Raw genomic sequence first — 12315 nt, forward strand, 5'->3', positions numbered from 1 at the left:
ATTTTACAAATAAAGAAATTAAGGGGCAGAAAGTGTAAGTAACTTGCCTACAGGTCACAGAGATGGATTAGAACCCAAGTAGTCAACCTTCAGAGTACATACCCTCAATCACTGTTGTACAGCTTCTCTTATTATATGTATGCTAGTTTGTAAATCTAAAAACATACTGTTCACTAAAACTATAATTAAAATAGTCACTCCTACAACACAATATACCACAAATCCAGTTTGATAATTTACCTGGTGATTAACACATGTCAGATGTTCAATACTTTTCTCTAATTCTGATTTTTCAAAAAGACTCATTTCCTGGAGATTCTGAAAGAGAATTTTATAGAGGGTGTTACTTTGCATCAGATAATAAAACAAAATTAACAAAGTATGCAATGAAGTCTATAGTACTATTTTATTTGTTTTTTTGTAACAAATGTTTTAGAAAGAAAATCATTAGAAATTTCATAAAAACAATGTTTTTGGTTTAAAAAATAAGTTTCTCATCTTTTATACTCTAACTCCTCGTATAAGGGTAATGGAAAACACAGACAGGTAGGGATTCATTTAAGAGATTTATACAGCTCAATTTACTAGCACAACTATAAAGGGAAAAAAACAGCAGGATAAGTAAGCTCAGGAGTCTGCCCTCACATGATGAGATATAAAAGGAAGAGAGTGTAAAGGAAGAAAAGATGAGATCAGAAAGACAAAGGGCAGAGATAACCACAAGACCACACAAGGGTCAAAGTTTCAAGAATGGGCTGGTCAACAGTATAAGCAGATGCCATTTTTTTGGTTACATTACCTTATTCAACCCTGGCTGATGACAAGTGTAGGACAAACAATATTAAGTTGGTATTCCCAGATAACTTTTCTAGTACAGATTCATACTTTCGCACAAATAATTTTGTAAAAATACAAAACAAAGACATCTGACATTTGGGTTATACATTTGGTTGAAACGATCACTTAGCTATATGTATTTTTTTGTTTATTAAATGATTTCAACCAGTACTAAGTATAAACTATTTACTAAGCAACAAACAAGGTAGTAGGAATATAGCAATGACTAAAATGGATAAAGCCTCTGACATCATGGATACTAAAACCCAGTAGAAGAGACAAACCTTAAACGACATATTGAAATAAAATCCATGGCTATTCTGCGAGGAAAAGGAACTTTATGGCAACATATTGCAAGGGAATTCTGGAGTCTGGGGTACATTTTCTATGTGAGCAAATGATGTTTAACATGGCTCTAAACAATGCATAGTAATTAGCCAGGTGAAGGAATTGGAAAGGATGAAGGCTTTTCAATAGCCCATGTAGAACACTGGAGGCAAGAAAAAGCCTACTAAGCCTGGAGTCAAGAAAATGATGGGTAGGGAACAGGGGGAGAAGAGTTTGGGGAAGTCCTTGAAAACAGTTAAGGAATTTAAATAGGAACTGATTTGCCTAGATTTACATCTTTGAAAGATGACTCTGATTTCAGTGTAAAATACAGATTTGAGGAACCACTAACACATTAATGGAGTTGAGAAAGAATAACTGCCAAAAAAGCAGGGAAACAGAAAAAACTAGACAATTTCAAGAGAAACTGAGCTCAGGACTCAGACTCAATGTGACTTCACAGTTAGGTGATCTTGGGGAAATTATTTAAATTCACTGTAATCCAGAAAAATCTGTAAGCATTACCTATCTGAAAACGCAATTTTGAAAATTTACATAGATAGTCCATATAAATAGCACTTGGAACCGAGCCTCCCACATGGATAGGGCTTAATGTTAAACATTACTTAAGAGGCAGCATCATAGGACTTCGAGATAAACTGAGAAATATGACTTACTCCCACTGAGAAGGGAGTCAGTAATGATGCCTGGTTCAACAACTGGGTGGACAGCAGAATAACAGAAAACTAGAGGATTAAGGATTGAGATGATAAGTTCAATTTTTTGGTAAAACTCTACTATAATAGAAACTCATAAATCCTCCTTCCTATTATCTAAAAAGATTCTGGTATTATGACACTTTTTCTGAGTTTCCAGTACTATTGCACTTTTTTTTAAAAGTATAGTTGATACACAGTAATATACTGGTTTCAAGTATAGAACACAGGGATTCAATAGCTACATGCACTATTAAATTCCCAACCCCATAGTGCAGCTACTAATGGCTATATTCTCCATGCTGTACTACCATCCCTGTAATTAACTTAGATAGTGACTAAGAATTTCTGTGCCCCTTTTTCCCCCCTTACCCTCTCCACCTACCCAACCACTTCAACCCCTCCACCATGGTAACCACCAGTCACACTACTCAGTGTCTGTGAGTCTATTGCTTTTCTGTTCATTTTGTTTTTAGATTCCATATGTAAATAAAATCATATGCTATTTTTCTTTCTCCACCTGGCTTATTTCACAGAGTGTAGTACTTTCTAGACCCACTCTTCTTATATCGAAAATAGCAGGATTTTCTTTCTTCTGGCTGAATGATAGTCCATTGTGTATATATATATATATATATATATATATATATATATATATATATATATATACACCACACCTTCTTTATCCATTCATCTATTGATGGACACTTGCACATCTTGGCTATTGTAAACAATGCATCAGCAAACATAAGAGTGCGTTTGTCTTTTCAAATCAGGAGTTTTGTTTTCTTTGAGTAGTTCCTAGAAGTGGAGTTACTGAGTCATAAGGTATTTCTATTTTTAGTTTTCCACAGCGACTGCACCAATTTACGTTCCCAAACAGCATAGCAGGGTTCCCTTTTCTGTACACCCTCGCCAACACTTGCTACTTCTCTCTTTTGGATAGTGGCCATTATGACTGGCATGAGGTGATATCACACTGTGGTTTTGATTTGCCTTTTTCCCTGATGATTAGCACCGTGGAGCATCTTTCCATGTGCCTGCTGGCCAACTGTATTTCTTCTTTGGAGACATGTCTGCTCAGGTCCTCTGCCCATTTTTCAATCGGGTTATTTGTTTTTCTGGTGTTAAGTCATATGAGTTCTTCATATATGTTGGGTATTAACACCTTATTGGATAAATTATTTACACACTTATTCTCCCATAGGTTCTGCTGTCCTTTGCTGTACAGAAGCTTTTTAGTTTGATGTAGTCCCACTTGTTCATGTTTTATTTTGTTTCCCTAGCCTGGGGAGGTATGTCCAGACAGAAATTGCTCATGCTTAGGTTCAATACATTTTTGCCTATGTTTTCTTCTGGGAGCTCTATGTTCATGTCTTACATTTAGGTCTTTAATTCATTTTCAGTTTACTTTTGTGTATGGAGTTAGACAGTAATCCCATTTCATTCTCTTGCACGCAGCTGTCCAGTTTTCCCACCACCAGTTATTGAAGAGACTGTCTTTTCCCCATTGTTTATCCATGACTCCTTTATCATACATTAATTGGCCATAAATGCATGGGTTTATTTCTGCACTCTCTATTCTGTTCCAATGATCGATGGATCTGCTCCTGTGCCAGTACCATACTGTTCTGATTCCTGCAGCTTTGTAGTGGAGCTTCAAGTCAGGGAGTGTGATACCCCCATCTTTGTTTTTCTTCCTCAGGAGTACTTTGGCTCCTCGGGGATTTTTGTGGTTCTGTGGGAATTTTAGGATTATTTGCTCTAGTTCACTGAAAATGCTGTTGGTGTTTTGATAGGGATTGCCCTGAATCTGTAAATTGCTTTGGGCAGGATGGCTATTTTGACAGTAACAATTCTTCCTATCCATGAGCATGGGATAGATTTCCATTATTTGTGCCTTTTAAAATTTTTCTCATGAGTATCTTACGGCTTTTAGGCTACAGGTCTTTCACCTCCTTGCTTAGCTTTATTCCTAGGTACTTTATTCTTTTTGGTGTAATGATGAACAGAATTGTTTTCTTGATTCCTTTTTCTGCTGCTTTGTTGTTTGTTATATACGAATGCAACATTTCTGTATATTGATTTTGTAATCTACAGCTGTGCTGAATCCAGTTAACAGTTTTTTAGAGGAGTCTTTAGGGTTTTCTATATATAGTATAAGGTCATCTGCAAATAGTGACAGTTTAACTTCTTTACCAATTTGGATACCTTTTATTCTCTATGTTGTCTGATTGTTGTGAATAGGACCTCCAGTACCATGTTGAGTAAAAGTGGTGAGAGTGGACATCCTTGTCTTGTTCCTGATCTTAGAGGAAAAGCTTTCAGCTTTTCGCCATTGAGTATGATGTTGGCTGTGGGTTTGTCCTATATGGCCTTTATTATGTTGAGGTGTGCTCCCTCTATACCCATTTTTTTGAGAGTTTTTATCATGAATGGATGTTGAATTTTGTCAGATGCTTTTTCAGCACCTACTGAGATTGATCATATGGTTTTTATCCTTCTTTTTGTTAATATGGTGTAATCACATTGACCGATTTATGAATATTGCACTGTCCTTGCATCCCTGGAGTAAATCCCACTTCATCGTGATGGATGATCCTTTTGATGTATTTTTTAATTCGGTTTGGTAATATTTTGTTGAGGATTTTTGTATCTGTGTTTATCAGGGATATTGCTCTGTAACTTTCTTTTTCTGTAGTGTCCTGCCTGGTTTTGGTATTAGAGTGATGCTGGGGCTCATAGAATGAGTTTGGAAGTATTATTCCCTCCTCTTCTACTTTTTGGAATACTTTAAGAAGGATGGGTATTAGCTCCTCTTTATATGTTTGGTAGAATTCAGCTGTGAAGCCATGACTTTTGTTTTTTGGTAGATTTTTGATTACCAATTTGATTTTGTTGCTGGTAATTGGTCTGTTCAGTTTTTCTGTTTCTTCCTCGGTCAGTCTTGGAAGACTGTATTTTTCTAGAAGGTCGTCCATTTCTTCTAGGCTGTTCAATTTATTGTCATATAAGATTTTCATAGCATTCTCTAATAATTCTTTGTATTTCTGCGATGTCCCTGGTGATTATTCCTTCTTCATTTCTGATTTTGTTTATGCGTGTACACTCTCTCTTTTTCTCAGTAAGTCTGGCTAGGGGTTTATCTCTTTGTTTATTTGCTCAAAGAACCAGCTCCTGGTTTCATTGATTTTTCTTCTATTGTTTTATTCTTCTCCATTTTACTTATTTCTGCTCTGATCTTTTTTCTGTCCCTCCTTTGGGCTCCATTTGTTCTTCTTTTCCTAGTTTCTTTAATTGTGATTTTAGACTCTTAGGGATTGTTCTTGTTTCTTGAGGTAAGCCTGTACTGCTATGTACTTTCTTCTTAGAACTGCCTTTGCTACATCCCACAGGTTTTGGGCTGTTGAGTTTTTGTTTTCATTTGCCTCCATGTATTCCTTGATTTCTGTTTTAATTTCTCTTTAAATTTAAGTGAAAATTTAAATTTTCATTGGTTCATTGATTATTTAGAAGCATGCTGTTTAAATTCCATGTGTTTCTGGTATTTTTTGTTTTCTTCATGTAATTTATTTCTAGTTTGATACCATTGTGATTGGAAAAGATGCTTGATACAATTTCACTTTATTGAGGCTCTTTTAGTGGCCTAGAGTGCGATCTGTTCTGGGGAACATTCCATGTGCACTTGAGAAAAATGTGTATCCCACTGCTTTTGGGTGGGATGTTCTGTAGATATGTTATGTCTCTGATTTAGTGCACTGTTTATTGCCTCCGTTTCTTTTTTATTTTATGTTCTTTGTTAATTGATTTAGGAGTGCAGTATTAAAGTACCCCAAAATGATTGTATTGCTTTATATTTTCCCAGTTAGTTCTGTTGGTATTTGTTTTATATTAAAAATGCTCTTATGTTTGGTGCAGATCTTTACAATTGTTACATGTTCTTTTTGGACTTATCCCCTTATCATTATGTTAGGCCTTCTTGTGTCTTATTACTTCCTTTGTTTTGAAACCTATTTTGTCTGTAAGTACTGCTACTTCTGCTTTTTTCTATTATTTGCATGAAATATCTTTTCTATCCCATCATTTTCTATCTGTGTATGTCTTTATGTCTGAAATGAGTCTCCTGTGGGCAGCATATAAATGGGCCTTGTTTCTCTATCCATTATGTCACCCTATGTCTTTTGATTGGCTCATTTAGTCCACTTACATTTAAGGTTGTTATAAGATAAGTACAAATTTACTACCATTTTTATTAACTGTTTTCTGGTTTGTAGCTCCTTTGGGTTCTTTTCTTCCTCTTACACTTTTATTTTTCTTTGGTGACTTTCCTTAGTATTATGCTAGGATTAAAAACATTTTTTGTGTGTGTTTATCTATTATAGGTTTTAGTTTGTGGTTACCATAAGGTTCATTGATGGTTTCCTAAACATACAACAATCTATTGTCACTTTATTGAACACAAGCTGAAAGTACTCTTTGTTCTTTTCCTCCTCCACACTTTATGCATATGATGTCCTGATCTACAGCTTTTGCGTATCCCTTGACTAATTTTGTGTAGTTGATGTTACTACTTTTGTTTTATTAACTTCATACTTGCTTAGTAAGTAACTGGTCTTTACTGTAGGTTTATTTTCACTGATGAAAAATGTTTAGGCTTAAGAACACTTCCATCTACAGAAGTCTCTTTAACATATCCTGTAATGCCAATTTAGTGGTGGTGAATTCTTTGAACTTCCATTCATCTGAGAAATGTTTAATCTCTCCTTCAATTCTAAATGATAACCTTGTTAGGTAGAGGATTCTTGGTTGTGGGTTCTTTTCTTTTAATATATATTAAATATTTCACTCCACTCCCTTCTGACCTGTAAAGTTTCTGATGACAAATCTGCTAGTAGCCTTATGAAGTTTTCTCTTATAGGTAACTGTTTGCTTCTTGCCACTTTAAAGATTCTGTCTTTATCTTTAATCTTTGACATTTTTTTTTTTTTGAGAGGGCATCTCTCATATTTATTGATCAAATGGTTGTTAACAACAATAAAATTCAGTATAGGGGGGTCAACGCTCAATGTACAATCATTAATCCATCTCAAGCCTAATTCTCGTCAGTCTCCAATCTTCTGAAGCATAACGAACAAGTTCTTACATGGTGAACAAATTCTTACATAGTGAATAAATTCTTACATGGTGAACAGTACAAGGGCATTCATCACAGAAACTTTCGGTTTTGATCATGCAATATGACCTATAAACAATCAGGTCAAATATGAATATTCGTTTGATTTTTGTACTTGATTTATATGTTGATCCCACATTTCTCCTATTATTATTATTATTTTTATTTTTAATAAAATGCTGAAGTGGTAGGTAGATGCAAGATAAAGGTAGAAAACATAGTTTACTGCTGTAAGAGGGCAAATGTAGATGATCAGATGATCAGGTGTGTGCCTATGGACTAAGTATTAATCCAGGCTAGACAAGGGCATCAAGACATCCACGGATGCAGAAGATTTCTCTCAAAGCAGGGGGGGTGAGGTTCTGAGCCTCACCTCTGTTGATCCCCAAATTCTCACCTGATGGCCCCCCTGCGACTGTACCTGTCTTAGGTTGTTCCTCCCTTGAGGAATCTTACCCGTCTCTGGCTAACCAGTCATCTTCCGGGGCCATACAGGGAAATGTAAAGTTGGTAAGTGAGAGAGAAGCCATATTGTTTGCAAAGGTGAGCTTTTTACTTCTTTGCAGATTTATGCCTTGTGGCTTCTATGCCCAGCACTTGTCTCGAGGTATCTTTACCACCTGGAGGAATTATGATACTCGGTAAATTCGATATGAGGCACGAATTCTATTTAAGGGTTGTAATTAGGAAGGAAGAAGAAAAGCTATAGATGTAGCATATGAAGGAAACATGGGAGGATTGATTATTTCGTTGACATATCTTCTTGTATAGTACCTTAAGTATGTATAGGTTTTAAACTACTAACTAATTTGCACACACATATTAACATAATAGGAATACGGTGACATAAACAAAGCAAATCTATAAATACCATCCATCTCCAGTGAAGCCAAGAAAACCATTTAGGCACCCTAGGCATTGGTGAATATTTATCTATGATATGATGGATATTGTCCAACTGTACTTGAACCATCAGACAAATTAAAGCAGCCCATTTCTGGGATCTGTTCACATCCCATATGTTCTTTTAACCATAGATAGTCTATAGTCATGAGATTTTGGAGTGCTACAACTTGCACCCCTCCCAACTCCTGGTTGAGTTCCAACAGTACAGATCCAGTCAAATTCGTTGTCTCACTGTATGCACATGCCAGCCTAGACATCTCCCTCCTCATTCCTATGGCCAGTCCAGGAGACGGTGGGCTGGATGCAGCCACAACCGCAGCATCGTCCGGATCCCTGTGGAGGCTTTTTGATGATCATCCCCCGGCACAAGTCCTCCAGAGAGTGCTGATGCCGGAAGCTCCTCCTCATATCGTATCTTAGTTCATTTTCTGGGTATCCAGGCTAGGCCTTGATCTTCTGCATAGAAACAAACAGACCCTTTGCCCACACTTTGACATGCCCTCTATACCACTGTGCAGAACTCATTGGAGGTCAGCACACAGTAGCTGCTTTTTTTTTTTTTTTAATTAAGAGAAAGGAATATTATCAGAAAAGAGTACCTCCATAGCTGATCATCTGACACCCTTTAAGTGATCAACATTAAGGATATTTAAAGCATGCGTTGATCTTTGATTTACCAATAGTTTTATCCTGTTAAGGAGTAATCCCCCTTTTCTTTCTTTCTTTCTTTATTTTATTTTTTTTAATTTTTAATCTACACTTACATGAAGAATACTATGTTTACTATACTCTCCCCTATATCAGGTCCCCCCTAACAACCACATTACGGTTACTGTCCCTCAGCTTAGCAAAATGTTGTAGAGTCACTACTTGTCCTCTCTGTGTTGTGCAGCCCACCTTCCCCTTTCTCCCTCCCCCCATGCATGCTAATCTTAATACCCCCCTTCTTCTTCCCCCCCCTTATCCCTCCCTGCCCACCCATCCTCCCCAGTTCCTTTCCCTTTGGTACCTGTTAGTCCATTTTTGGGTTCTGTAATTCTGCTGCTGTTTTGTTCCTACAGTTTTTCCTTTGTTCCTATACTCCTCAGATGAGTGAAATCATTTGGTATTTCTCTTTCTCCGCTTGGCTTATTTCACTGAGCATAATACTCTCCAGCTCCATCCATGTTGCTGCAAATGGTTGGATTTTTCCACTTTTTATGGCTGAGTAGTATTCCATTGTGTATATGTACCACGTCTTCTTTATCCATTCATCTACCGATGGACATTTAGGTTGCTTCCAATTCTTGGCTATTGTAAATAGTGCTGCGATAAACATAGGGGTGCATTTGTCTTTCTCAAACTTGATTGCTGCGTTCTTAGGGTAAATTCCTAGGAGTGGAATTCCTGGGTCAAATGGTAGGTCTGTTTTGAGCATTTTGATGCACCTCCATACTGCTTTCCACAATGGTTGAACTAATTTACATTCCCACCAGCAGTGTAGGAGGGTTCCCCTTTCTCCACAGCCTCGCCAACATTTGTTGTTGTTTGTCTTTTGGATGGCAGCTATCCTTACTGGTGTGAGGTGATACCTCATTGTAGTTTTAATTTGCATTTCTCTGATAATTAGCGATGTGGAGCATCTTTTCATGTGTCTCTTGGCCATCTGTATTTCTTTTTTGGAGAACTGTCTGTTCAGTTCCTCTCCCATTTTTTAATTGGGTTATTTGTTTTTTGTTTGTTGAGGCGTGTGAGCTCTTTATATATTCTGGACGTCAAGCCTTTATCGGATCCGTCATTTTCAAATATATTCTTCCATACTGTAGGGTTCCTTTTTGTTCTATTGATGGTGTCTTTCGCTGTACAGAAGCTTTTCAGCTTAATGTAGTCCCACTTGCTCATTTTTGCTGTTGTTTTCCTTGCCCGGGAGATATGTTCAAGAAGAGATCACTCATGTTTATGTCTAAGAGGTTTTTGCCTATGTTTTTTTCCAAGAGTTTAATGGTTTCATGACTTACATTCAGGTCTTTGATCCATTTTGAGTTTACCTTTGTATATGGGGTTAGACAATGGTCCAGTTTCATTCTCCTACATGTAGCTGTCCAGTTTTGCCAGCACCATCTGTTGAAGAGACTGTCATTTTGCCATTGTATGTCCATGGCTCCTTTATCAAATATTAATTGACCATATATGTTTGGGTTAATTTCTGGGATCTCTAATCTGTTCCACTGGTCTGTGGCTCTGTTCTTGTGCCAGTACCAAATTGTCTTGATTACTATGGCTTTGTAGTAGAGCTTGAAGTTGGGGAGTGAGATCCTCCCTACTTTATTCTTCTTTTTCAGGATTGCTTTGGCTATTCGGGGTCTTTGGTGTTTCCATATGAATTTTTGAATTATTTGTTCCAATTCATTGAAGAATATTGCTGGTAATTTGAGAGGGATTGTATCAAATCTGTATATTGCTTTGGGCAGGATGGCCATTTTGACGATATTAATTCTTCCTAGCCATGAGCATGGGATGAGTTTCCATTTACTAGTGTCCCCTTTAATTTCTCTTAAGAGTGACTTGTAGTTTTCAGAGTATAAGTCTTTCACTTCTTTGGTTAGGTTTATTCCTAGGTATTTTATTCTTTTTGATGCAATGGTGAATGGAATTGTTTTCCTGATTTCTCTTTCTATTGATTCGTTGTTAGTGTATAGGAAAGCTACAGATTTCTGTGTGTTAATTTTGTATCCTGCAACTTTGCTGTATTCCGATATCAGTTCTCGTAGTTTTGGAGTGGAGTCTTTAGGGTTTTTTATGTACAGTATCATATCATCTGCAAATAGTGACAGTTTAACTTCTTCTTTACCAATCTGGATTCCTTGTATTTCTTTGTTTTGTCTGATTGCCGTGGCTCCAGTACTATGTTAAATAACAGTGGGGAGAGTGGGCATCCCTGTCTGGTTCCTGATCTCAGTGGAAATGCTTTCAGCTTCTCGCTGTTCAGTATAATGCTGGCTGTGGGTTTATCATATATGGCCTTTATTATGTTGAGGTACTTGCCCTCTATTCCCATTTTGCTGAGAGTTTTTATCATGAATGGATGTTGAATTTTGTCAAATGCTTTTTCAGCATCTATGGAGATGATCATGTGGTTTTTGTCTTTCTTTTTGTTGATATGGTGGATGATGTTGATGGATTTTCGAATGTTGTAGCATCCTTGCATCCCTGGGATGAACCCCACTTGGTCATGGTGTATGATCCTTTTGATATACTGTTGAATTCTGTTTGCTAATATTTTATTGAGTATTTTTGCATCTACATTCATCAGGGATATTGGTCTGTAATTTTTTTTTTTGGTGGGGTCTTTTCCTGGTTTTGGTATTAGGGTGATGTTGGCTTCATAGAATGAGTTTGGGAGTATTCCCTCTTCTTCTATTTTGTGGAACACTTTAAGGAGAATGGGTATTATGTCTTCTCTGTGTGTCTGATAAAATTCCGAGGTAAATCCGTCCGGCCCCGGGGTTTTGTTCTTGGGTAGTTTTTTTTATTACTGTTTCAATTTCTTTGCTTGTAATTGGTTTGTTTAACTTTTGTGTTTCTTCCTTGGTCAGTCTTGGGAGGTTGTATTTTTCTAGGAAGTTGTCCATTTCTTCTAGGTTTTCCAGCTTGTTGGCATATAGGTTTTCATAGTAGTCTTTAATAATTCTTTGTATTTCTGTGGAGTCTGTCGTGATTTTTCCATTCTCATTTCTGATTATGTTGATTTGTGTTGACTCTCTTTTTCTCTTAATAAGTTGGGCTAGAGGCTTATCTATTTTGTTTATTTTCTCAAAGAACCAGCTCTTGGTTTCGTTGATTTTTGCTATTGTTTTATTCTTCTCAATTTTGTTTATTTCTTCTCTGATCTTTATTATGTCCCTCCTTCTGCTGACTTTAGGCCTCATTTGTTCTTCTTTTTCCAGTTTTAATAATTGTGATGTTAGACTATTCATTTGGGATTGTTCTTCCTTCTTCAAGTGTGCCTGGATTGCTGTATACTTTCCTCTTAAGACTGCTTTCGCTGCATCCCACAGAAGTTGGGGCTTAGTGTTGTTGTTGTCATTTGTTTCTATATATTCCTTGATCTCTATTTTGATTTGTTCATTGATCCATTGATTATTTAGTAGCATGTTGTTAAGCCTCCATGTGTTTGTGAGCCTTTTTGTTTTCTTTGTAGAATTTATTTCTACTTTCATACCTTTGTGGTCTGAAAAATTGGTTGGTAGAATTTCAATATTGTGGAATTTACTGAGGCTCTTTTTGTGAGCTACTATGTGGTCTATTCTGGAGAATGTTCCATGTGCACTTGAGAAGAATGTATATCCTGTTGCTTTTGGATGTAGAGTTCTATAG

The 12315-nt window shown here is 36.7% G+C and overlaps 1 protein-coding gene across 4 annotated transcripts in view; it reads right to left on the minus strand.

Annotated features, from left to right (window-relative positions):
• CEP135 (centrosomal protein 135) overlaps positions 1-12315 on the minus strand; it is a 114535-nt gene that overhangs the window by 34678 nt on the left and 67542 nt on the right. For all 4 annotated transcript variants that reach the window (XM_037018724.2, XM_037018723.2, XM_037018722.2 and 1 more), the window contains one exon: positions 241-318. In XM_037018724.2, coding sequence (XP_036874619.1) covers positions 241-318 — 78 coding nt within the window. The remainder of the gene's footprint in view (positions 1-240; positions 319-12315) is intronic.

Source organism: Manis javanica, chromosome 5 (assembly GCF_040802235.1).
Source record: "Manis javanica isolate MJ-LG chromosome 5, MJ_LKY, whole genome shotgun sequence".
NCBI lineage: Eukaryota > Metazoa > Chordata > Mammalia > Pholidota > Manidae > Manis > Manis javanica.